Source organism: Acanthaster planci, linkage group LG09, assembly GCF_054643075.1.
Source record: "Acanthaster planci isolate LZ-2023a linkage group LG09, COTS_SCS, whole genome shotgun sequence".
Taxonomy (NCBI): Eukaryota; Metazoa; Echinodermata; class Asteroidea; order Valvatida; family Acanthasteridae; genus Acanthaster; species Acanthaster planci.
In genome coordinates, this window is record NC_141785.1 from 4,390,948 (window position 1) to 4,416,989 (window position 26,042).

At 42.1% G+C, this 26,042-nt stretch overlaps 1 protein-coding gene and 1 long non-coding RNA gene across 2 annotated transcripts in view; one reads left to right on the top strand and one right to left on the bottom strand.

The window, feature by feature from the left end:
* LOC110989042 (IgGFc-binding protein-like) overlaps nt 1–23,664 on the top strand; it is a 68,470-nt gene extending 44,806 nt beyond the window's left edge. The window contains exons 102-126 of the mRNA XM_087140766.1: nt 52–257; nt 395–572; nt 1,109–1,425; nt 1,725–1,880; nt 2,028–2,175; nt 2,689–2,871; nt 3,258–3,460; nt 3,835–4,012; nt 4,476–4,690; nt 4,929–5,036; nt 5,514–5,669; nt 6,437–6,581; nt 6,984–7,163; nt 7,449–7,654; nt 8,473–8,668; nt 15,436–16,248; nt 17,015–17,317; nt 17,930–18,238; nt 18,886–19,197; nt 19,620–19,961; nt 20,556–20,667; nt 21,445–21,686; nt 21,930–21,959; nt 22,313–22,412; nt 22,900–23,664. Coding sequence (XP_086996892.1) covers nt 52–257; nt 395–572; nt 1,109–1,425; nt 1,725–1,880; nt 2,028–2,175; nt 2,689–2,871; nt 3,258–3,460; nt 3,835–4,012; nt 4,476–4,690; nt 4,929–5,036; nt 5,514–5,669; nt 6,437–6,581; nt 6,984–7,163; nt 7,449–7,654; nt 8,473–8,668; nt 15,436–16,248; nt 17,015–17,317; nt 17,930–18,238; nt 18,886–19,197; nt 19,620–19,961; nt 20,556–20,667; nt 21,445–21,686; nt 21,930–21,959; nt 22,313–22,412; nt 22,900–23,200 — 5,639 coding nt within the window. The 3' untranslated portion in view covers nt 23,201–23,664. The remainder of the gene's footprint in view (nt 1–51; nt 258–394; nt 573–1,108; nt 1,426–1,724; nt 1,881–2,027; nt 2,176–2,688; nt 2,872–3,257; nt 3,461–3,834; nt 4,013–4,475; nt 4,691–4,928; nt 5,037–5,513; nt 5,670–6,436; nt 6,582–6,983; nt 7,164–7,448; nt 7,655–8,472; nt 8,669–15,435; nt 16,249–17,014; nt 17,318–17,929; nt 18,239–18,885; nt 19,198–19,619; nt 19,962–20,555; nt 20,668–21,444; nt 21,687–21,929; nt 21,960–22,312; nt 22,413–22,899) is intronic.
* LOC147798035 (uncharacterized) lies at nt 5,565–13,943 on the bottom strand. Its single transcript, XR_015426312.1, has 3 exons — nt 13,841–13,943; nt 6,361–6,516; nt 5,565–5,703 (listed from the first exon to the last, which is right to left on the bottom strand). It is a non-coding gene; the product is annotated as an uncharacterized LOC147798035 (long non-coding RNA).
* Nucleotides 23,665–26,042: the final 2,378 nt, after the last annotated feature.

Consider the following 26,042-nt stretch of genomic DNA (forward strand, 5'->3'; position numbering starts at 1 on the left):
GAACCGGTGAATATCCCAAGTAAGGGGCATAACTTTCTTCCGAATCGACAGAGCTGGAGTGCCCCAGCGAGCTGATATACGAGGCTTGTGGTACAGCGTGTCCAGCTAACTGCCAGGAACGTCAAGGAAATGCTGACTGCCAGCAGACTTGCATCGAAACCTGCCGTTGTCCGGATGGCCTGCTCCTCGAAGGAGATCGTTGTATCCAGCCTTCTGAATGCGGTTGTCTCCTGGCAGATGGAGTGACCTACCTTCCAGTGAGACCTCTCTACAGCATTTCTTGACATTTTTCACTTCTTTCTATCTAAAGTAGATCATAGAAATAAATCTTTTGCAAATCAGTGCTTTTGTTATTTCTTTGTCGTCTTTTTAACTCTTCTATCGTTGCCTATAGATTAATGGAGTCTGGGTTTCTCCTGGATGTGATGAGAAATGCCATTGTGGCGTCGATGGTTTGGTACAGTGCTCAAGTTTACAATGCGACGAGTCGGCTTTATGCGACATCAAGAACGGTTTCCGTGATTGCTATTGCAAGGATGGATTCGTTGGAAATGGTGTTGAGTGCCTGAAAGGTTGCTATGCTCCTGTCGAATCTTTGCACCTTTATTTGCAAAATACTTACACATTGGAAACAGTGTAGTGAAACCTTGTGTAGCATAGCATGAACTGAATGAGTGTATCGAAATGATTTTTTAAATACACTGTTTCAAGATTTTTAATTAATTAATAACGATCATCAAAATAATCAGTGTTGGATTCGCGTCTATCACTAGTCCTTGCAAGTCCCTTTTAGCCCACCACAAGTCTATCACAAGTCATTCAGTCTTAGACAATTCACAAGCTACTAAAATGAGCTGTTTTTTGTCACTGTTCATCGTGTTACTTATTACTTGCCTTGTGAAGGGGCTTGTGACTGGACTTATGAAGGGACCTGTGAAAGGACTCGTGATGTACTTGAATACAGCACCGCAAATAAAACGTTCTTCAAAGTAATAAGATATCCGGTTTTCTTAATACATGCTTTTATCTTTCCTAAGCCTTCGACAAAGGTTTTGCAGTGATGGCGGCTTGTAATCGGTTTTCGCTTGTTTTGCTGTTTGTAATTCAGGTTCCAGTGTTTGCACAGTGTGGGGAGATCCCCACTATATCACATTTGACGGATTCAAGTATGACTTCCAAGGGGACTGCGAATACACGCTCGCCAGGAATTGCAGCCAGCTCTCGGAATCTTTCCACCTGTCGGCGAGGAATGTCAAGATGAAGCCCTCCGATCCGGTGTCATATACCGAAGAGTTGAGACTACATTACAGGAGTGGGGAATACTCACTGCGTAGGAGGGGAGAGCTTCGCATTGACGGGGTGGTCGTCACACCACCGGTCGAACGTGCAGATGGTGTCCTGATATTGCAGGACGGATACAAACTGGTAGGCCTCAGTTACGCTTGATTGAAATCCAATTAATGCATTGACTGCTGAAATTTTACTTTACTCCAGTATTTATAATTTCTGAATAACCAGCTAATATCTTAATCTGGCTGTGGTTTCCTTTTCATATGCTGTTCAGTTTATACAAAATTGGATAAATAGTTTGTGAAAGATGTATTTCGTAGTGAATTTATGTAATGTACAATTTCATTATACCAACTTTTGGTGTAACTCTGGACTCAGAAGAAAAACATCCTTACAGTCCGTAAACTGTGGGTTATATTTTCCATGTTTTCAAGACATTGGCAACAGCGTTTGGATTATCCATTCGTTGGGATGGCCATCGTACCGCTGAGATATCACTACCCTCTCACTATGCTAACCAAACGTGTGGCCTCTGCGGTAACTTTGATGGTAACTCAGAGAACGACTTCGTTACTCCGGATCACCTAACGGTATGTTATTAGTTTCATCTTAAATTAGTTTTGTAATACAAAACAATGTTCTTCTTGACTTGTGTTTTGGAGAAATGCATATTTTCCCGATCCACCATCAGTATATTGATTTAAGAAAATGTTTTTTGTGTCTATTTTCACTACAAGGTCCCGACTGCAAATGATTTTGGAAACAGCTGGGCAACATATCCTGATCAATGCTTCGATGAGATCATAGTACCGAGTCCATGCGACGAGGAACCGGAAAACAAGGAAAGAGCGCAGGATTTGTGCTACGTCATCATTGACGAGACAGGTGATCAGAAACATGAGATAAAATATCAATAAACAAGACAATCACAGTTCGTGCGTTTTAAGTCAAATTAAGGTACAATAACTCTTATACGAAAAAATAAGAATGAAAGAAAATGAAAGGTGCGAAAACGAGTAATCGGGAGAAAAATTGCGAATTTTAGTTGAGAATTAACAGGAACATGCTCATAATTTGAAGTGCTGAGAAGAAATTACATACATATACATGCAATTTCACAAATTGAAACGGTAAGAGGACCTGATGTTTCGATCCTTCATAGATCAAAACAACAGAGTTCTTGACTTTTCTATATTCTTATATTTCAGTTCTTTGCAGCCAATAAAAAGGTACAGCAGTTTTTTACTTCTACTGCGAGAGCACAAATATCTTTGACGATTGTTTGAAATGTCTGGTTCTAAAATTTTTTCTTGTTGGGTGTGACAGCTGGATAACGGTTAACCCATAGTCAGGATATTCTGGAGTTGGTACCGTACCTTAAAAGCTATATTTTGACAGGCCCATTTGCTTTGTGCCACGACTTCGTTGACGCTCGACCGTATCACGAGGCTTGCGTCTATGACCTCTGCGCCTACCTGCCGAACGATAACTTCCTCTGCGACAGCCTGTCACAATATGGAGAGGCCTGCCGCAACAGGGGCGTGGAAATTAGAAATTGGAGGGTGGAAACACCACAGTGTGGTAAGCATATACGTGCAACCGACATTTTGTTAATTGAGGTCGACGACAAATTGAATGCGTATATTTGATTGACTATTGCAGAGTGTGCATGCTGGTAATTCTCTCTCTCTGACCCTGGTTTTGAATTAAGAGAATACTCTGCAGAATCTTGAGCGTATTTAATGTACTGGTGTGGCTATAACGCTTGCGTTATAACAATATTGTTGTTTCCTGTCGTGTGTATAGGATGAATGGATCAATAAAGTGTACATACACGTATTATAGCTTCGCACTGCAGTCAAACAGCAGACGGAACTTTAGTAGAAACAGAAGGCAGAACAGAGACAACATACATGAAACTCCGCATGTTTTCAAAAAGTTCGTTCGATGAATGTATTTTTGCATAGCATATCCTTGCCCGGATGGTATGCATTACGAGCCCTGTGGACGTGCTTGTCACGACACTTGCGCAAAGCGTCTCATGGAAGACATGTGCAATCAGACTTGCGTGGAGACCTGCCGTTGCCCCGAGGGAAAGGTACTGGAAGGAGGGCGCTGTGTCTTGCCATCAGAGTGTGGGTGCGTTCTCCAGGATGGGACCTATCTAAAGGTATGTAGATGGCGTGTGGTACCTGCATGCTCCATTTGAAATTGAAACAGTTGCAGTTTCAAAGACTGCAGCCTACCTCACCCTGAACGTAGCCCTGTCTTACCTTGATACTTCAGATCCCAGAGCACAGAAAAAGAAAAGATTCTTGTTTAGTTGAAATGCTGCCTTTCCCATACTGAACTTGCGACTTCGCGCGCCCGCTACGTAATATGACTGCGCGTTGACCTCACTCACGCCGACCTTAAAGGCAAACAGCGCCACCAGTGCACTGCAGTGTGCCAACTTAAACGTCTTCAGTATGAATAATGGTGATACCCTTCTGGTGAAAAACGTACTGAATCGACATCTTTTTGGCAAATTGTTGGTTAACTTAGAGAGGAGATAAATGGTTGAGTGAAGACTGCTCGACGAGATGTCACTGCAACGGGACCCAAGCATTTTGCGAAGACAACGTTTGCCACGCCAAGGCCAAATGTGACATCTCAAACGGCGTGCGGGACTGCTTCTGTAAGAATGGGTACTTTGGTGACGGAAGGGAAAATTGCACCAGGGGTGAGTGACGCTTTCCTCTATTTCCAGGAAAACTTTCTTAATCCACTTTCATTTGATTTGAAGCAGACCAATCTGCGAGGAAACAGAGTGATAAAATACTGGGGAAAAATGTACGCGCCAGGACAGAACGTACGTCTATCTTAAAAAAAATTGTCTTATGAATTACCTTTTCTTTTAATCAGCGTCCTGTTGGGATGTACCATTTTTTGTGCTTTTCAAAACTTTTAATGGTTTTACCTAACCTGTCCTGTGGTGTCGTTTCATGTTCTTTTATGTACTGAAAATAAAGAGTTCAAAAATAAATTTCGAGGAATTAGTACATTGCATTATACATACATTTTCTGTCGCTCTTTGTAACATAAAATAAACTTTGTCCCCAACAATTACCAAGAAAAAGCTTTTAAAGTCAGTACAAAGTGCATTTTGAACAACGATTTTAATTAAGGGCGTAATATCTTTCTAGCTCCTGGTGTGTGCTACATCTGGGGTGACCCGCACTACAAAACCTTCGACGGTCTCCAATTCAACTTTCAAGGAGAGTGCGACTACACCCTCGTGGACGTTTGCGGGAATCAGACTTCGACACCTGCCTTCAAGATAACGGCAGAAAACGTCAAGAGAAAGCCAGAAGCTGAAGTGACTTACACAAAGAAGTTAAAACTGAACTTGTGCGGGAAGGTACAGTTGATTTGTTAAATTCCTGTCATCATTATTTTGTAAACGAGTAAAAACCGGACCAAGTGAACAACAGGAAAAAACAGGCATCGAGAAAAAAATTTGAACATACAGTACAATGAAATATTTCTATTGTCGATTAAAATGGCCCTTAAATCGGAGACAATGTTGAAGGGAGATTTGGTGTTCAATAATGTTGTTTCTATTTGTTCCATTAAAAAGTGCTTTACTTTCTGTCAAGGTTTTTACGCTTGCTCAAAATGGTGTAACGAGTGTTGACGGAGTTGACATCAAGCTGCCCTTCGTGTCCCAAGAGGGCGTCACTATCCTATTCAGTGGTACCGAAACGGTGAGCCATATTAGAACAGATACTGGAATGGCACTTGCAGTAATAAACGATTATTTGATTTCTGGTTCATGTTTAGGGGTCAAAGATATCTTCACTATAGACTGGGACGCACCATTTTGGTTCTAAAAATCTGTTAGGAATTTCATGGCGCTGCTAAATCCTACTAAGCACAAGGTTGTACGCTTACAGAGGCTCTGCGCATTTCTGTAACGATGGAAATCTCTATGCAAGCGCAACTGTAGGCACAGCCACGCCAAACACCGTTATGAAATAGTGCTCACCGTATTATCAAAATTTTCTGCTGAAGCAAGCACGACATTTCTGCTAACTGATAAGCAGCGCCTTGACATTCGGCCCTGATGCGATGTTAACAATGCTAACGCTTATCACCACTTCTTTAATTGCTGATGTGTTATTTAAAGATATCTCAGTTCGTCAGTGCCTCATGGATAAAATCTGTTTGTTTCATGTGAGCAGATCCTTTCCACCAACTTCGGATTGTCCATTCGCTGGGACGGTAGACATACAGCTAAAGTCACAGTCCCGTCTGAATACAGCGGTGCATTGTGCGGACTCTGCGGGAACTACGATGCAGATCAGGATAATGACTTGATGCTATCCGACGGCACTGTTGTAAGACATAGGCTTGTACTGATGGTGTAGCACCCTGTAGCACAAAAAAACAAAGAATTTCACTCTTCCGTTTCGCGATAAAATTCCACTTTATGGGTAGATTTGCGTTTATCCATAAATTAGGCACTTTCTTTCAGTTTGGGAAGTCTCTCAATAACACACGAAGCCACCGTTTGGGACACTTCTTCAGAGTCTCGTATCTACCGTGTGCAAGCACACTACACTCATCTAGCACTGACCTTTGTTAACAAAAAACAGTCTTAAGGTACAGCCTACTATTTCATATCCCGCATAGCTAAGGTTTTTGGCCTTCATTGGTAATCGAACTCGCTTTCCTTAACATATTGGAGGACTTGAATTGTACCAAAACAGCATTTGACGATTTTCTTTAAACAAACCTATACATGAAGCATTGCAAAACTATTTATTTTATGGCTTTTATTAAAGGACTCAATCCAATAGTTCAATATTTCAAATTGCTGTCTTTGTGTGAACGTCAGTAGCCATCTAACAATGAAGATATAATTCAAAGATGTGAGGCTTTCATCATAATCTTCTATATAATTTTTGATAATATCCTCGATCGATTTGTGTAAACTTCTGCTTACTACTTATGCTATGTAATTCATGATCGCATTCAACTAAGCAGTTTTAGCAGTGAGCATTTCTAAACCCAAATTTTCGATTCTACCTTGACTCCTTGTGTACTTTGGCTGTCCAGTCTCTAAGTCACAGGTCTCCTATTTGCTTGTTTTGCAAATTTGTAGGTCACAAATCTGCTCACTTTCGGTCAAAGTTGGACCGTTGATAGCTCAAGGTGTACCTCTGATCCGGTTGACGCAGAACCCTGTGAAGGGTATGCAAATGTCACGCTCGGGCAGGACTTATGTTTTATCATGAAGCAGCAAGACGGTAAATAAACTTTATCATCAGTCATTTAAATAAATGCAGTAAAAAATCTAATTTGATTTTTCTATGGCCTTATTTCCAAATGGCACATCCAGTGGGCACATTGCGTATATTCGTTGCTCTGTCTTTTGATTGTATAAGTTGGAAACGATGAAACAAGGCCACGACAAGTTTTATCTATTTATATTGGCATTTTATAAAGAACTTCGTCAGTACGTGTATTTTTTATTATTTTGACGATGAACTTGATATTAAAAGGTTTCTAATCTTAATTGCTATAAATGGTCGTGTTTTAACTTAACACAAATGGTCGAGGACCACGTTTTCATTGTTTATCAAATATGTAAAATATGAACGCTTGGTACTAATTTTTTTCCTTTCTTTGTATATTTTGCGTTTGCCTAGGTCCATTTTTGGAGTGCATTCCTTATCTCAATCCAGATCCATATTACGATGCGTGCGTGTACGACGCATGCGCGACCTTGCCAGATCTTGACATCATATGCGACGACATTAGCGTCTATGCCGGAGCCTGTGCCCGTCTGGGATATCACGTGATTCCGTGGAGAAAAGAAGACTTTTGTCGTGAGTAGTTTGCCTTATGTGCTTGCAAACTACACAAAGTTACACTGAATACATTATGTTAATTGTACCGCCCCAGTATAAATGTACAAAGTGATTGAAAATTCCTCACGATTACACCCTTTTAAGCGTCATTAGTCGTGTGGAAGGAAAACGCATTGAGTTTCTCTTTTTCTACTGAGAAGTTTATTTATAATATTGCTGAAAATGTAGAATACGCAAGATTCCTTGAAGTACACATCTTTCTATTTGGTTCAAAAGCTTTCATTTCTGTTAATTTCACCTCAGCCTTGCATTGCCCAGGCGAACTGCATTACACTCCCTTCGCGCCGCAGTGTCCCGAAACCTGTGCAGACCACGACGCACCTCCAGATCCCGCCCTCTGTGGTTCTGCCCGAGAGGGCTGCGTCTGCCCGCCTGGCTACCAACTCGACAATCAGGAATGCCTTCCCGAGAGTCAATGTGGCTGCTCTGAGAATGGCTTCTACTATTCTGTAAGTTATCAAGTCTGTGCCGGTCGGTGTTATTTTTGGGTTTGTTGCGGTGATGTGAGATTTTCAACAGATGAGCATTCTACGTGTGTGATGAGGAGAGTTGCTCTTTGTTGTTCCAATAGAAAATTTCACCGAACCTATAATATGTCTGGCTCCATTTTCTGAAAACATTTTAGGTGTGCCGTAAGTAACAGCATTCAGTTATCTAGAGGTAGTCTGTTATGGTCAAGATAAACGGCTGCTTTGTATAAAAAAAGTGTCCTTCAAGACGCAACAATGCCCTTTTTCTCAATAAGCCATTTGCGAGTTAAATTTGAATAAAATCTGCTATATTGAGTTTCCTGATTGCACATAAACATAACAATTTGAATTCCCTGGACTATAGACACTGATGCTATACCTTGTGATTCGGGGCAAGTTTTTGCATAGTGACTACCATCTGTGGAATGGACTGGTTCCTCTGTGCCTTTCATATCCATTGAAAACAGTATATTGGTGTAAGGTGTCTCTTATGTAACTAAGCAAAAGCTTGCCCCAATGCATCTGTAGCAACAGTGTCGTTAGTATGAAAAATTCAAATTTTTGTGTTCACCTGAATTTAAAGAACTCCGTGTACCAGATTTATTCAAATTTAAATCGTAAAAGGCTCGTTGGAACACACTAACATTAATTGTTTTCAATCGGCCTGTTGAATTCTGTCACCAGCACCTGTGGGTGCCAAAACATCAAATAGGCTTCGTGAAAGGACATTGTGGCTTTTCTTCACTTTTTATACGTCGAAGTTAGTAATATGTGTTTGTCCCTTTTCCTTCTCCCAGGCTGGAGACAGATGGGTTCGGGAGAATTGTACACATGAATGTCTCTGCACCGACGCACAGACAATTGAGTGCCAAACACTACGGTGCCATTATGACGCAAGCTGCCGGGTCATACGGGGTTACCGCGCTTGCGTCTGCGACACCGGCTTTGTTGGGAACGGCCTAAACTGCACACAAGTTGCAGAGCCAACCACAGGTAGGGTTTACGATTGACAATGAGTATTTGGAAGAGTTTGTGAGAGACTAATTTTCCATGGAGACAGTCTGAACTCTCCCGAGGTCGGTTTTGCAATCGCGTGACGAGTCTGCTATTTTCAATTTTGTCCATGAATAATTTCAGTGATTGATTGCTTCAATAATTCAGCAAAAGGAATCAAGACCGAATGAATGCTCTGACTGTAATGAAAGAGGGATCTGCGGGACAACATTCATCAAAATATTGGGCTTTTTGAGCCCACACAAATTATCCTTTGTATTCCACAGCTTAGACGCAAAGTATAGGGCTTTTTGGTTTGGTTTACCATCACCCAGGCTATGCCATGCGTAGCATACAACCCCAACGAAAAGAAAGAGTAAACCTGGCTTCTGATTTTCTTTACTGCACAAATTGCCCCTGCTTTAGCTCTGGGTTGTTTTCACAAACAGCTCAAAACCTGGTATTCCAAATTTGAAAAGTTCTAGTTCCGTCATTTTAGACAGGAATGCCAGTAAGCAGCTTAAATCCTAATTCAGCGAGGCAGGCAACATTCTGACACGTATGCCTCTAAGCTATGTCCCGTAATGGCAATAAAATCTGAACCTTTGCAGAACTTTGGGGCCTATTTACGTGGGTTGAAACATATTCATTAAGGGCGGGTAAGCCGGTTAACATGAAATAAGATATGTAAGCTAAAGAGTAATATGAAAACTATTATAAGATGCCTGCGGTGTGAAAGTTTTACTGGAATAAAGTGTCTACGACTTGTCCCATGAAAAGAACCCTTGTTGAGAGGAAGAAATAACATATAAGTAAAACATCTTTACGCGCACGCTACATTATTTTGGACTTTGCTGAAATTATGCCGGGATAGTTGAATCATGAGGTAAACACTCGAAGACAGCCAAATGTTGTAATAGCCAGAACATGGTGAATTGTTGTAATTTGATGTAACCAACATAAGCACGAGAAGGGGATTCATTCTTGATCTCAGACTGATATTTTGGCAATGTATTTAAACGCAACGAAACTCACGTTCTGGTACAACAGTTTTTTTCTAATGAAAGGACTAGTTGTTCCTTCACAAGTTGTGTTGAGCTTAGTCCATGAATCAACCACAATGTAATCTTTAAACAACTTGCAAAATTACTCAGGTTAACCAACTAGGTATGTATTAATGTGTCTTCAATCTGTTTGGCCGGTAAACCTGGTTTCCATATCGACGTAAGAAACGCAGAGAGCGACGCAATCAAGACGCAAACTGCAACACAGACATATGGACCAGACATGACGCAACCCGGTTGTTGAGCCCGGTTCAACTTTGCCGACTGCCTGTCTGCGTTGAATCGCCGAGTAGGCCTATACAAACACGCACACTGGCATGACCGGCGTACAATGATATTTCTCTCGCTTAGTACCACTCCTTTTGTCAACTTTCTCCTTATTACTAAAACATGCAGCCCCAATCGTCAACAAAATAGCTTACCATAAACAAACTACATCAAACTGGAGCGTCAGTTTGGCTTCAAGAGGCAACATTGCCACCTAAAAAGCACATTTTTTTGCGAAAATTGTCCGAGTTTCGGACGCCAGTCTGTTTAATTTTGGGGTGGAATGACGTCACGCAGCATCTCTTTCGCGAATGTCTACGTCTTGACGTCTTGCGGACAGTCTGCGTTACAAACGAACATATGGAAACCAGGCTTATTGGAATTGAGCTATCGAAAGTTATGAACTTTTACAACTTATCGATTACAGAATGTCAATTTGAGGCCTAATTAGTGGAAAACAACAAAACAAACCATTGATTTTCAGTCTGCCTTGAAACCAATTGACAGCAGACATTTTGACCGTTCATGAGAACAAAAAGGATATAAACTGATTGGGTTTCCATTTGTAGTTAAGTCCTTTGCTGGCAATCCCCGATGTAAAGCAATGACTTAAGGCACCGCTACCAAGTGTGCTCAGATTTTGACTTGACACTGAAGTACACCTGGTGGCGATGTCACATGTCACATGGTATTAGGGCGTGGTTGCTGGTTGCAACACTGAAGTACACCTGGTGGCGATGTCAAATGTCACATGGTATTAGGGCGTGGTTGCTGGTTGCAACACTGAAGTATACCTGGTGGCGATGTCACATGGTATTAGGGCGTGGTTGCTAGGTGCATCATCGTAATTCTTGCTGTGCCCAGGCTTTGGAGTGATGGTTGTGTCACTCCAGTCTAACCGGCAAAGATAAGTCAACAAAGTCAAGAAAGCAGTATCATTTGTGCAATCATTTTTATTTGCCAAATGTTTGTTTGACAGTTATCAGGCGACCAAATCAAACCACAGATCTGCACAATCAGCTGGTCTTTAGGAATAGTTGATTGAACTGAAATGCCATTACAGATAAGTGTTCACTTGCCAAACACTGGTTTATATGGTAACATTATGTTGCAACATTGTGCAGCGTGGAGAGAATTCAACAACGGAATTTCGGCATAAAAATGCAAATAAACTGTGCTCTGTAGTTCACAGAAATAAAGAGTTCAAGGGCTCAGTTTATAAGTGTAAAAAAACGCCTACATGCATAAACATGAAATTCCAACGCAGCCGCAAAATTCACGGATGGCTAGCTTACCGTCAAGGTTTTTTTTAGAAATATGTTTGAGCTCGTTTTTGCATACCAAAATATCGTTTCAACTGAAGTGCAGTTTACGTGACGATTCAACCCGGAAACAAGATCATTCCTGTCGCAGATGGAAAGAAGTTTCAACGTAGTGGCATAATAAGGGCAGACCGCGTTTTCCCCTGGTAAATGCAGTGTTTGCTGGAATGTCTGGCCAAGAATTATTGTTCTTCAAGTCTTGAAAAGAAGTCCGTGACAGTGATTGAGAGCGATTATTTCCAGCGTTATTGCCTTGTTGCCCAGATGGGGCCGTGACGTGGTTAAGTGTTGCGCGACGTACATAATTATTATCCGCAACCCACTACCAATTCTCAGGGTAGCGCAAAACATCTCCAAGCCGTGTTTCTTTCTTCTTCTTTTTTCAAGATCTGTGATTTTTAAAGTGCGGGTAAACTGGAAACACAAAGGTAAATTCCATGGGAACCGAACAGAGCCTTCTGGTCTATTGGCTATACGATAATTCGGATAACAAATAAAGCACGCTCGCTCAGCATCCAATCGCCACGATAACTTGCTTGAATACCCATTTATCCACGTGACGCTTAAAATAACAATTATATAGCCGCGGGTGGTCACTTCATGTACAGGTATGCTACGGGAGGTGCTAACATAAACGCGACGCGGCTTATACCAAGTTCGATCCATTCAATTTTTCCCACAGTGAAATACCAGGATTTTTTTTTTGTTTGTCTGAAGAGAAGAATGTGTAATTTATATGCAAATCTACGGGGCAGGATTGACATCGGTGGTTAGTTAAAGTTCCGGGAAGTTCTGCAGATTTTTTAATTTACGCAGTTGGCAACATTCCCATCATTTAAATTGAACTAGATATAACTTCAATATTCGAGCGTTCAAATGTTATACCATATACTAGTTCAAAAACGGAGTTTTCGGGTAAGGCATCCATTTTTTTCTTGGATCACCACAATTGAGTAATAGAGTTGATAACGATCCTCTGGAAATCGTTGTTTTACCTTATGCAAACACAGACGCTCAAAATGTTCAAGCTTTCACAGTTTTCTCACAATGAAGGGTACACCTTGTTTATCTTAATAAAAAATGCATCAAATCACAGTTGAGTTCAATTGAAAAAATCTATGTAATTCATTCTTTTTTAAAAACAAGGCATTTTAATTGAGTCCCTGTTTTGAAAGATACTGCTCTACGAAGATTTCGGAGAGGCTCAAAATCATTTTCAAAAGTAAAATGCGCATTGGACTATAACAAGATTTGCAACAATGGACTAAAGTTTAACATTAGACTTTGTTCATGAGGGAAGTATCATTAATTTGTTAAAAAATGGTAATTTTGAAAACGGAGATGTATACTGTACATTCTTTGTATACTCGGGATCCTGATAGACTAGTTTTGAGACCGTTTATTTTTGAGACACGGTACACACATTGAAATAGACATCAGAAAAGATGATTTGTGTCGATAAACTACACTCTTTTAGCGAATCAGGCTTTTGTCATCCTAATACAATTATCCTTGTCTTCGTGTATTGTGGTTAATATCCATTTTAAAAATCGCATGTTGTTTCATAAGAGTAGTTTTGTATATTTTCAGCTTTCCGTCAGAAAACACAAAGCAGTGTTGCAATCGCAACGAAAAAAATGTCTCAATTTTAAAGCAAAAACAAGAAGTTGCCTCCCGTTACCAGTAATAAATACCTTTGGTTTACGACCATTGGATTTTTGAAGTAAGTGGAAGGATGTACAAATAATATTCTGTGGACTTTGGACTTTGGCGTACCTGTTCACCAGCTTGCTGGCGTAAGCGTGGTTTTCTGTATTTGTTTTTTGTTAGCAATGTTTAATATGCATTTGCGGTTTTGTTCAACAAGTTGTAAATTCACGGTTTCCTATATTGATAGACCTCAGAGGGTCACCTCGGGACAAGACATGGGACCTGCACCAGACGTGGTATTCCGTATGAAAAAAAAACTGAATTACAATGGAATCACGGCCTTGGCGCTACTGTCCGCGAATAAAGAGCTCTTCAAGTAATGTCTTCCTGAGGAGTAATCCTATTGAAATATCCTGTGTATGACAAACCGGGTTAAAGACCGTTGGTGAACATGCATGGACATGTATTTAATGTGCACCTCAAATACACCATTTTGAATTCATTCATTTTCTCTCAGTAAGTTAACGTGCGCGTCTCAATTCTCATACGTGTAAATAGAAGCGACTGTATAAAATCCGAATGGTGGTGCTCGTATTATGGAAATTTTCTGTTTATTTAGAATATCATCTAAATAAAAAGGTCTCATTGGAACTAATCAGACATAAAAAATTGTAAATTGTTGTGTCTTTAACTGGCACATTAAGAAAGTAAATCAGTGATTCTAAAACACATTCACTGAGCATTAAACTAATACAACTCTCTTTTTACATTTTAGCATTAAATTTATACATATTTCAAGAATTAAAGATAGGTCACCGCCTACCTGTCCACATTGTCGTCTCTTTGTACCTGGTTTAGTATAAACTTACCGATTTTTGTAAACATTTGCCCGCACAAGGCACTCGACGCTACTCAAGCTCAGCATACTTCTCTTTTTCTGGCAGATTCCCTGGCAAGCTTGCGCATTCTACCTGGCTCGCCGAACACACTGCCGTCGCCTGGCCTTTGCAGATGGGCGCGTACCTTGTACCCTTTCGATGACGTGTCTCGAAACTTGGTACAGGTAGCGAACAAAAGTGTTTTCTGAAAGGATATTTTTTCCCTTGACCCGATTGTGCCCCCGCGGGGAGAACTTTCTATGCGAGATATGCAAGTCACAAGCGAACTGCCGCTTGATTGGCTGCCATGAAAACAGACGGATTTGAATTGTAAAAGACTGGTTTGCCGAAACATGTGGAAAAATATTATAGTCCATGGACACGGGTTTTTGGTATGTGTCGTGCATTGCACGCTCGCTCCAAGTTTGGTGGGGCTGTGGTGGTGTCACATAATAGAGTCATTCAAGCATGCAGCCTCGGCTGGGCTAGCGCACCGTCCTCGAGTAAATATCTTTTAATGCCTAAAAGTTCTATTATTCTTTGCCATACGGGGTGAGTTCGGGAGACATGTAGGCCTAGGGAAAAAAAGAGTTGTTTTCCCGAAGCCATGCAGGATTTAGGGACGAGCTTGCCAAGAGTTAGCAGGATGACTCCAGTTGTTAAACATTTTTTGTTCATTTCGGGCATATTTACTAGTGGTATGTAAGTTTTGGACTGCATTGTTGCATAAACTACACTTGTTTGTCATTCACATACATACAATATAGCGATACTTGAAATGAATGAAGCTTTTTAAATCGTTGGAGTACACTTTCAAATTTTACCCCAAACTACATTTGGGCCCCATTTTTCTGTTTTTTTTTCTTCTTCTTCTTGACACTGAAAAAAGGGTAAATATATATTCGTTTACTTATGAGAGGCTTCCGTGGAAGGGAGCCGAACAGTGCAGCGGTGTCGAAGTGAGAATGGGCAAGGTCACTTTGCGGGTTCCTGCTTTTTTGCATGTCAAAGGCAAGTTAATTCCGCCGTGAATGGGCATTTTCGTGTGTGCGGCCTGCGTTGCTGGGCAAAACAGGTAAAGGTAAATTCGAGGGGAAATTATTGGCTGAAAAGGTGATTGTTGAGCGAGCGTGTGAACCCCAGCGCTGAATGCCTCCAGGTACAATGAAACGCGCTGTAGCCCCAGACAGCATTCTTCTCCGGCGATGAATTATTGGTGCCCAGAAAGTTTTCTAAACCTACCGCATTTTTTATGCCTTTGCCCTTTCTGTGTCACTAACAAACCCTGCCATTTCTGGAATGTGTCCTGCCCTCGTGTTAAATCATATGAGCAGGCAAAAATTCACCTGAATTCGTAAGGAAACAAAAGTTCTATCAAAATTTTGAAGACCTGAGAAACAACATGCGTTTTGAAATATGGGATTTTTGCGTTTGGTTTGTTTGTCGTGCATTTGTCATGCCCGCAGGCGCCATGTTTTTTTAATGTCTCCCAATTTATCTTTCAAGGACACCTTCCATTTTATGTTTTTCGTCTTCATTCTGTTGGTTACATTAGTCAAATTAAAGATGTGTCTTTTTTCGTGCAGTTATGCCGACGACTTTGAGCAAGTTGTCAACAGCCGAAGTTACCACCGAGCTTGAGCCATCTACTCTTTCTGATGAGATAACGCACAGTGGCCAAACTATTTCTTTCTTGGAGACGACCACAGATCAGTCAACGACAGAGAAAATGACACCGCCGTTCACAGAACAGTCGACGACAGTCGAGCGATCCGCAGAAACGACACGGGAGTCGACAACACCTTTCAAGCCAGTCACAACGGCCCAGAAGCCAGTTACAACTCAACAACAGTTTACAACGGACCGACCAATAACAACACAGCCAGGAGACAGCACAACCTGGCAGCCAATGACAACGGCACAACAGCTTACTACGCAGCCAATCACGACAATGGAGCCGGTAGTTATTACTACCCAGCTGCCAATCAGCACACAGCAGCCAAGCGTAACAACTGAACAGCCAATCACCACGGTCCAGCCAACCACTGCGCCACCCACTACCCCAATCCCAACACAATCCCAAACAACCCTGGAACCGACAACGTTGTACAACTTGGCCGTGACAAATAAAAACAGTAGCTCACTGACGGTGTCATGGACGCTGTTCATCAGACTTTCGACTCTACGGGTCGAATGGCGCCCTCTGTCAGAGGGTTCAGAATTTAAGAGGGGTCCGACTGTCCTTTCAAGTGTTACCGAGTACACAATTACAAACCTTCTCGCATCCACGACGTACGAAATCCGTCTGGCTTTGCCGATAGGTGGAACAACACTTTACGGGGACTCAGTTTTTGAAAGTTCCTGTCCTGAAGGATTCACAAACTTGCTCTGCACAGAAGGTAATTTTGCAAGGATCTACATATCTCAGGGAGATTTTTATCCCCAACATATTCAGAAAACACTTCGTCGCGTTCGGGCGGCCTATTCTTGACATGGCTTTCTCGTTCTCGCACTTGAACGGCGGGAACACGACCCCAAAACGTTGTTCTCTGAACTGGATCATACACCCCCTCCTCGTCAGGGTTTTACAGGAACACACGGAAAAACTCGTGAGATTTTGGATTTTTTAACAGTAGCGCGTTTTGCCAAATTGACATTAATAGTTTTCCATAACACAGAAATGGACGTTCCTTTTTAATTAGAAAAGAATGCAGCCCAGTAATATCTAAACATCAACCCTCGACGAATTACGTACATGGACGCTGTCACTGCTTTTCACTAACTACCAGTGACAACGCATTCAAGCGGCCTATCCACAAACAACAAATCGAGCTGTTCATGAACATACGAGAACAAGCCGCCCGAACTCGGCCTTGTATTAATAACTGTTTTACTCTAACGCGAAGGGTGAGCTATCGTGCCGAATTAAGGTGAGACTATGAAACTTCAATTTCTGATCTCTTTTGAATAAATGTTTCGGATTAATTTTACAGGAGTCATAAGTAATGAAGCAAATTACAAAATCATTACAGAAACCACCAGTTAATTTTAGTTGAACTAATACTGTTTTTTGCTTCTGCTTAATTTCTTAAGAGTTGTAAATTTCTGTTTAAGAATTATTAGTCTTCAAACTGATAAAGAGATTCAATTTGGGGGGTTCCACAGATATTTCCATTTACGACCTCACGCTAGTAACGGCCACCAGCAGCTCTCTCTCGTTGTCATGGCAACTGACTGGCGCGACGGACTGGAATCAGGTGGAGTACCAGTTCACTTCCGATATTGCCTGGCGCCAGGGGGCGGTCCTGACAGGCATCACCACAGCGGCCACGCTGTACGGCCTAGAGCCGCAGCAGACGGTGCTGGTCAGGATTCACGCCCGGAAACTGGACGGCACTGACGCCTACACAGACGAAAAGACCTTCGAGACCTGCAGTAATTTCTACCAGGGAGTTACATGCGAAGAATGTATGTCATCTTGATTTTTTTTATGTCAACTTAATCAATTTGTTAATGAGTGTGTGAGGGTGTCTTGCACGATGAATCTTACTTTATGATTATTTTCTTTGTTTGAAGAAACAGACTCTAGACTGTAGCCAATACAGAGTAATGTGTGTCTGAAATGAACGATTTAACTTCAGTTCAACTGGTCGAGAAGCGCGGTCGGGTTCGTACGTTAAAGAATGCATCCAAGGCAGTCGTCGGACTTTGGAAAATCGTCTTGAACGATACGTATCTCTTCAGTGTCATAATAATTACGACATGGAATGCTAAATCTCTTTGTCTCGTTCGTAAAGGAAATTTCATTGATGCAGAGACATTTTTCCCGTTATTGTTCAAGAGGAAGGCACTTTTTATCATGGGTGTAGTTATATTACCAGTTTGTGTTTTGTGTCCGTGTGAAGAATGTTTCATGTTCATCAATTGTTTGTTTTTTTTGGGGGGGGGGGTTGTTTGCCTTTTTTTAATTGACGGTCAGTCAAACTTTGTCCGCCAATTTAGGAAGAGAACGGTATTTTACTAGTAAATATATTGGAGGCTTTGTAGACTCATTCCAACCCTTAATTTTCTCGTGTCCAGCGCTGCCGTACGATGGCAGCATCTTCAGCCGCGGCAGCTCGTCCCTGACCTTCCAGCTCGACTCCAACCTGGAGGCGGAGACGGTGACTGGCCAGTACCGGTCAGGCTCTGCCTTCTCCCGCCAGGCCTGGCAGACCGGCCCGACCGTGCCAGCCTCCCGCGAGGTGTACATCCTGGACGGGCTGAGCCCCGGCGTTGGCTACAGCGTCCGCTTCGTCTTCGTGGGCGGCGGCGGGAACGTGACCATCTCGCAGGCTTTCAGCGCGGCCACCTGTGCGAACGGCCTGCAGGGCGTGAACTGCGAGGGCGGTAGGTATTCGGAGTATGTGGAGAGGGACAAAATAGCCTATAGCATAGAGCTTTTGCTTGATAGCCATCTTGCAGGGCAGTTCTTTTGTTCCACAGGGAAACCTCCTTTGTGCATACACTGTGGAATAAAGGCACTGGCTTCAAAGATGGCAGCCATGCAAATGCTCTATTCATACCTCAACCAAACCAACGGAAAATTACTTTAGATTATGAGAGCCCCAAGCACCCTGCTAACTGGTCCCCTAACGCTTTTATACGTCGGTTACAATGAGTGACAGCTCTCGACGCCTACGAAGTTTACAAATAAATAACACTGAAGTCATGAAGACAATATAGCGCCATTAGCTGAGATTCTACCCGTTGTAATGTTTGTTTCAGATTCACTTCCTTAACACCCTTCAAGTCTGTATTCGCCGATGAAAGACCGATACTCCAAGAGTGTCAGTAGCCAATATTGCAGTGTAAAACCGCCTAACAATGTACAAAACCATCATACTTGAAATATCTTCACACAGTGTTTAGTGGGGTCCAGCATAAGCCTGTGCCCAACAAACGCCACTTTTTTTCTGATCTGTGCATTTCGCTGTCTTCTGTCATTCTGTGGGTACACTATCTCATGCATTCTCGGGATCTGTACTTTATTCTAGATTACTCTGCTGGTGCCTACGATCTCAAGCTGATTGAAGCAACCAGCTCTTACATAACGGTCTCTTGGGAGCTAGACGTCGAGATTACTTCATACGAGGTCCAGCTCCGCCAGCAGTCAGAGGCCGAGTGGACGACGGTGGCTCGGTTGTCGCCGGGACGCCAGGCGATTACGGTCGAGGAACTCTCCCCGCTGACTTACTATGTCGTGCGGGTCGTGATCAGCCTGCCCGGGGAGCTAGAGGACGTTTTCAGTGCTGAGCTGGTGGTGCTGACCTGCTCGAGGAATTACAATGGGATCAACTGCGAAAATTGTACGGTTTTTAATGATTTGTTGTCATGTTCACTTTGTTTTTGGTTCCTCTATATAGTTCATACCAGATTGAATCTTTTGCGCTCAATAACGAGTGCATTAAGAGGCCACTGTTTGCATAGGGTAGAACGCGGCAGTAGAGCAGTGAAAACAAGAGTTTAAACAAGGAATATGTATGCTGTATTGTGCCTGATTTTTGTCAGAACTAATCGAACTTTTGCAATACATTTGCGTCTAATTAAAGTACTGAACCGAAATCTGTCTAATTGTAACAATAAAGTCTATTTCTCCTTTTCGCATTTTTGTCGCTGATGATAGTTTACAAAAAAACTTGATCAGATCTGAAAGGTGTTCTTCCGTCTTCAAGTAATTGGTTTGAAATATTCTTTAGAAAATGTTCTTTACTCTGGTCTTCGATTGTAGATGTCCCCACAACGCTTGCACCAACCATGGCCCTGACCACGCCCTTCAGGGACACTTTCAACGTGACGTCTGTGAACAGTATCTCCATCACCGCCACGTGGGACACCTCGTCTGGCGTGGCCTTCGTGCAGCTGCAGTTCCGCGTGCTCAACACGCTGAGCTGGCGCAACGGCACGCTGACCTTCGGCCAGCACAACGTCTACGTGCTGACTGACCTGCAACAGGAAACGTCGTACGAGATCCGGGTCCTGTACGGCCTGGACTCGGTGGTGATCGCCAGTGACATCATCGCGACGCGCACGTGCCGCCGGGGATGGCAGGGCAGGACGCAGTGTGACACAGGCGAGTGACAAAGGATTTTCAGTTACGCCATTTTTGACGGTCAGCGTGCAATTTAGAGAAATCTGATTTACGAGGAAACGTGCACACCTTCGAAACCTCTCAACATTCTTGCGTACATAATATTGCCTAAGGAAAAGCTCAGATTCATGCACGCGCCACTATGGAAATAGTTCGCCCCCTAAAATGCCTTTGCCCGTCACATCACTTCACGTGAAAAACCTCTATATTTGAGATTCCTGATCAGCACTCGTACTCTATTGTAACACCCCAGTTGTTATTTCCGCCAATTATGTATTAAGAACCAGGCCTGTGGTTGCTTGTCGTTGTTTTCATTTAATGTTAAAGTTGAATGTGGATTCAGTTAAGTTAACATAATGGTAAACAGAAAATCATCATCCAGTTAGCGTATAATATCGGTCGAAGGTTTGAAAATCTGTGTCATTCATAAATGAATCATGTTTGAATTAATGTTTGTGCACATTGAGGTTATAAAATGTTCCTCGATGCATCAAATGATTTGATAACAAGGCTACTTAATTTGTCGACGTTGGCCAATTTCCGACAAATAACGATATTGTCATATCACTCTTTCAGACTACAGCACAATTGGAGCATTCGACGTTCTCCTGACGTTGGCCACTAGCTCTTCTCTCGAGATCTCGTGGGAACTGATGGTTGATGCGGACTGGAATATGGTTCAGTTCCAGTGAGTGAAATTTCTTATAAACGACACTAGTAAATTTGGAATTAATTTGGATTTTTCTCGTCGTTGTCATCGTTTAATACAATCAAAACCATTCCCAAAAGGAAAACATAAAAAAGAAATATTTGTGGATAATACGGGCGTTTTACGAAAGTGCGCCTCCAAGGGTTTCCAATGCGTTGCCCAATCACAATGTGCGAAAGCTTTCGACCCAATGCGCGTTTGGAAAAGGTTGACAGATTTCGGGCGTTGTGATTGGATAACGTGTTGCAAACTCTTGGAGGTGCACCATTGTGAATGGTCCGTATTGGCAGTTGTTTTCGTGAACTTGCAAGTGATGTGCTTGGGTTACGAGCATCTAGCCGCCTGCATTCATTCGAACTAACTTGATAAAAAATGGTGAAAATCAATTAGACAATTGCCCTACCAGCAGTTTCGATTTCTCACCATTCATTTTTTCAACTCTCTATGTACTCAAATCTTCCGTTCTTTACGAGAAAAAAACTTTGATTTTACTCGGCTGAATGATTCAGAAAATTTAGGAAAGTATTTTGAAACCGTAGCAGGAAAAATGAGATTTTTTGGGACCAGCTTGGCCCTTTTGTATGTACGTATAATGTGTAGGCACTTGAATTTATTAGCCTAAGTTATCTCAGCTTTATGTCATGTTATTCCTGTACATGGAGGTCTTTGCTAAGTCTTTTTACGTCTATTGTATGACTTTAACTCAGTAATTCCCATTACTGATGTAATAAAAATTTCCATTCATTTCGATTTCAGGCTAGCAGGAGACTCTATATGGCAGAACAGCACCCTTCTGCCTGGCGAAGCAACCGCCGCCAGCATATTGGACCTGTTACCGGGCAGCGCCTACTCAATGCGAGTGCTCACCAAGCGCATTCTCGGCGGTATCGATTCTTCTCGGAATCGACGCCAAGCGCAAGATGGAGACATCGGAATCAGTGCGTCTGTCTTATACGCTACATGCCTCGAGGGGACTTTGGGACTGAACTGTGAACAAGGTGGGGATCATTTTCGACGAGTGTTTCTACTTTGACTATCCCGCATATATCGTTTCTATGCATCGACTCATAACTTGCTGTCACCAACTTTTCCATCAACTAAAACACTTACAAACGGTTCTTTAAGGATGGATTTGCGTCGGGAAATGTTAATTGAACTTAAGAATTGATTCTTTGCCCTGCCCGACGTATATTGTATATTTTATCGTAAATTAAACGGCTTTTTATGCTTTCCTCTCGCAGAAGTGGTAACGGCGACCGTCGCACCTGAAGGTAGATATCTTTAAGCGATCGCTTTGATAACAATATTTTGAAGAATAATCAATGTCAATGTCATTTAATTTGCTCAGGGTAGCACGGTGGCTCAATTGTGTTGTGTTAAATAATAAGTCAATCTTATCTCTTACAACGCACAAAATCAGACAAACATCGACTTTGGGAGCAACCTGATCATCGTTTGTTGTATTTCTCATCGAAGCAGTTTTCCATGAATTCCTTTTAATATTCAGCATAATGTGAAATGAACTCTTTCACACCATCCTTTCAAAGGGGTCGCTGTTCTCTTGACCTATGACTTACTCATATGAAAAGGTCAACCGGATTTGATTCATTTTTTCCTTCTTCAGCACCGTTGCAAACACTTTTGTACGTCATGGTTGGGGTGCTGGCCATCTGCGTGGTTGTGCTGTTCGCCATGATGGCGTGGCTTCACCGACGATGGAGCAAGTAATTAAAGACAGATGGAGATTGGCCTGCATTGCGAAATGAAGAAATGATGACGTTGTTTTCAGTTTTTCAAGACCTCAATTATTTGTGATAAATGTTGAATGGCATGCAGTTGTAGACTGCGACTTACCGAGATGCCCATGTGGTTCGAGAACAGTTTTTAGAATGCCTTCAGATCTGTCTGTTGGCCTTTCTGTTTCTTAACCTGCACTGGCGCTGAAACGACACCAAACTAAAGAGTAAACATGCATTGGAGTTCAACAAAGTGAGCTTTCGTTTCAGTAGCCTGACTGTTATGACTAACTGTAACCACATAGGTAGGCCCTATGCTTGGTCGTACCCAAGACCACTATATGCACGTGATTTTGATTGTTAGAGGCAGAAAATTGTCTCTTCTCCCATGACATTAGAAGCCTTTAACATTTTATCAATTTTATTTGCATGTGATAAGTACTAATGTTTCCTTGGGATTTTATCACAAATTCAGGCGGCCAGCTTTACGGCTGAAGCGGTTCCCGGTTGACGTTCAGCCGAGCGACCTTCAGATGAGACGACAAGTGGACAATAACATCGCCTTTGCAAGCGAGGCAGCGTCCCAGCACGATGAGCGGTTCGGTGCTGTTAACCACGGCCGGCAGCCGTACTACGACAATGAGGCCTTTCCGCCTACGCCTACGCCCACGGGCCGCACAGAACGCCCAGAGATGCACGATCCAATCAGATCCCACGATTCGAGAGATGAACGCGATCGTGCGCGCCCGGCGTACAACAGCGACATGACTTACTGACAAACTTCTCTCTTTTTCTGCCCACACAGTTGGTAAAATGGCTTCGTAGGCTTAAAATTTAAGAATGGGTTGGACATTTCCATAAATTTACAGACGACTAACAGCAGGTAGTGCCGTTGGCAACAGCTAGAGTTTTTAGACGCATTAAGAATTTTTAAACACAGGATCTTGTCTCGTCAAATACTGGCTATTAAATCCTCGTCCCCAAGGACAATTTTCAAAATAAATCTGGCAAGTTTGAAATTTATGTGTAGCAGCATATCATTTGTTTCAATTTGTTTGGTTGTATAATGTGAAATGCAATGTAAATTACAAAAGATCACTAGTTTATAGGTACAGCATATTTCTTATATTGAAAATTGATCCAAAAGGATGTATTTTTTACCGTAAAGAAGAAACAGGAAAAATGGTTGTTAATTAATGATGGTACTTTATCTTTTGTAAATCTTTTTTGTAGCACGCGTAGGAGAGATTTTAAAGTTTTTTTCAACTTATTTCACTGAAGCTAATATAACAGCTCCATTTGTAATATCCTTGTAGTGTAATAGTCCAAAGGCCCGTCACGTTTCCAGACTTTCCAAGCGTCAGCAATGTTTCGTGATCTATTTTATTTGCAGGAATTATCACAGTGGGTTTCATATTATCACAAATAGCCTATTCTCGGGAGAAGAACAGTGACCTGGTCGATTGAAGTATGTTGTATAGGCTCAGTACAATACACATGCACCTTTGGGAATTGGGCCTGACGAATCATATTATAGAGACGGAATCATTTTAAGGTTTTTTGATGCCCAAACATTTTAGAGACGGATTAAGGACCAAAGCAGCATTTGAGCAGTTTTATGGGCCAAGTTCAAATTTCTAATCAATCCGCTTCGAAGAAAACAGAAGGAGGGTGGAATTCAGCATTTATCAATCAAGTATTTTATCAATCTAAGCGTACTTGTGTTACTGCACTGAACCGACTGCAAGACCTTCGGTTTACTGTTCATTTTCTTCCCGAGAAATGCATTAAACTTATCGATGCTTGTTCAGGTCCAATCAAAATAGAATAAATGAATCTTTTTTGTTGAGTTTCGGAAGAGCATTTTCGTTTTGTTAGGAGCCTGTTTGTAACTGATAAGGCAGGACCACCGTAGCTCATGCTTTTTATCTAACCTGATTTAGTTCGATTTCAGTATGCAATGTTCCTCAAACGGAAGAGTTCTTTTCATCATCTGGCCGTTATAACCACATATTTACATATCATTTGGAGATTTGCAATTGACTTGGCAAAATCTGTAATCCCTAGCTGTTCTTTTCGCTAAATCTGATTTCAGTTCAATTTTTATCTGCAATGTCCTCCAGGAAATTGTCGGTCCGAAATTACTATTCCTATGCAGCAAAAGCTTTGTCAAAAAATCCTTGGATAGTCCGCGTGCGTCATGCCCGAGAAAATTAAGTTAGAAAATGCCAGTGTTCGAAATTCCTCGTAACAAAAAGGATGGACGTAATTGCACTTTGCTGTATGAGTTTTGATTGTTGTCCCTTACAATGTGCCTCAGTATCGCATCGTGGCAGCGCTATCCTTGGGTCAAGTACGTTGCATTGTGACCGTTGACCGTTCAACTAAGTAGCAACATCCAGCTTTTATTCTCTGTCAATAAAGTCTATTTGTAAATTGAAGCGTAGCTCCCATTGCTCATATATCTAGGCCTAATTGCATTATTCAAAAGTCTGAGCGGTTTGTTTAATTTCTGCGAATTGAGTCTTAGCTGCAGATTAAACCTTGGATATACCTCAGTGATTCCTTTTTGGTAATGGGGGATTTTAAGATGCTGGTGCCAGCGGACATACCGGTCCTTCATGGTTGCAAAACCGGGCGGAAATAGCGCCGCATGTTGACTCTTGGGAAGAGGTCAGCCTCCGGTTTTTCACTGGAAATTCAAGTTTATGGTCAGAAGTTCACTTTCCATTTCCGTTGTATCCCGATTAGCCACGCAATTTTTTTAATCGCCTTTCGCCGAAGATACCCCCAAAATAGTAGTAAAACTATACGCTCAGTTCTGTACGTAGCCGCCCGCCGCTATCCAACATAGGCCCACACGTTGGGGCTTTTTGTCAAAGAAATAGGGGCCTACCCCGAATTTAATTCAACTAGTCCCAAATTTGTGATTAATAGACATTTCTCTATGATGCCTCCTGATTATGGCATGACTTATTGTAAAACCCTATGGGATCACAAAATATTAAAGAGCCCGCGTGCAGAAATTCCAACCATTTGGCAGAATGCACCCTCAAGGTGATCAGAACTATGCACGCATGCTCAAAACAACACGCCTGTGCTTAGAACTATATGTTTGTCGCCACCATACATGTCAAAGGCTCCCACTGAGTTGACATTTGGCAAGTTTGTAAGGAGCCAATGGAAAATTTAGAACTTGCTAATAAGTCAAGCGTCCCCCTTATAATGTTGATTTGCTTTTCGTTCACTTCGGAATACTATCTTTGTACATGACCGGGTGTAAAGGGATGTTGAGGGGCTGGCCCTATATAGTTTTGGGTCAAAGCCTACAACCCGTTCCTAGCGAAACCACCTCCCAACCCACCCCACCCCGCCCAAATCCCAGTCTTGCAGCTCAGCAACACCCGCGGCCGTTTCGCTAACGTTGGCCCTGTTGTGCGTTATCTCCGATCCCCAGCCTCCGCCCAGCACAAAGGTCAAACTCCAGGCCTACCTCCCGCCCCGCTTCAATAAGAGCCAGTGAAAGTAATTCATTTGGCAATTTTTCAAATGAAAAATAACTGTTGCTCAATTTTTTTAACATCTTTAATTTTCATAGAAAATCAGGGCAAATCCCTC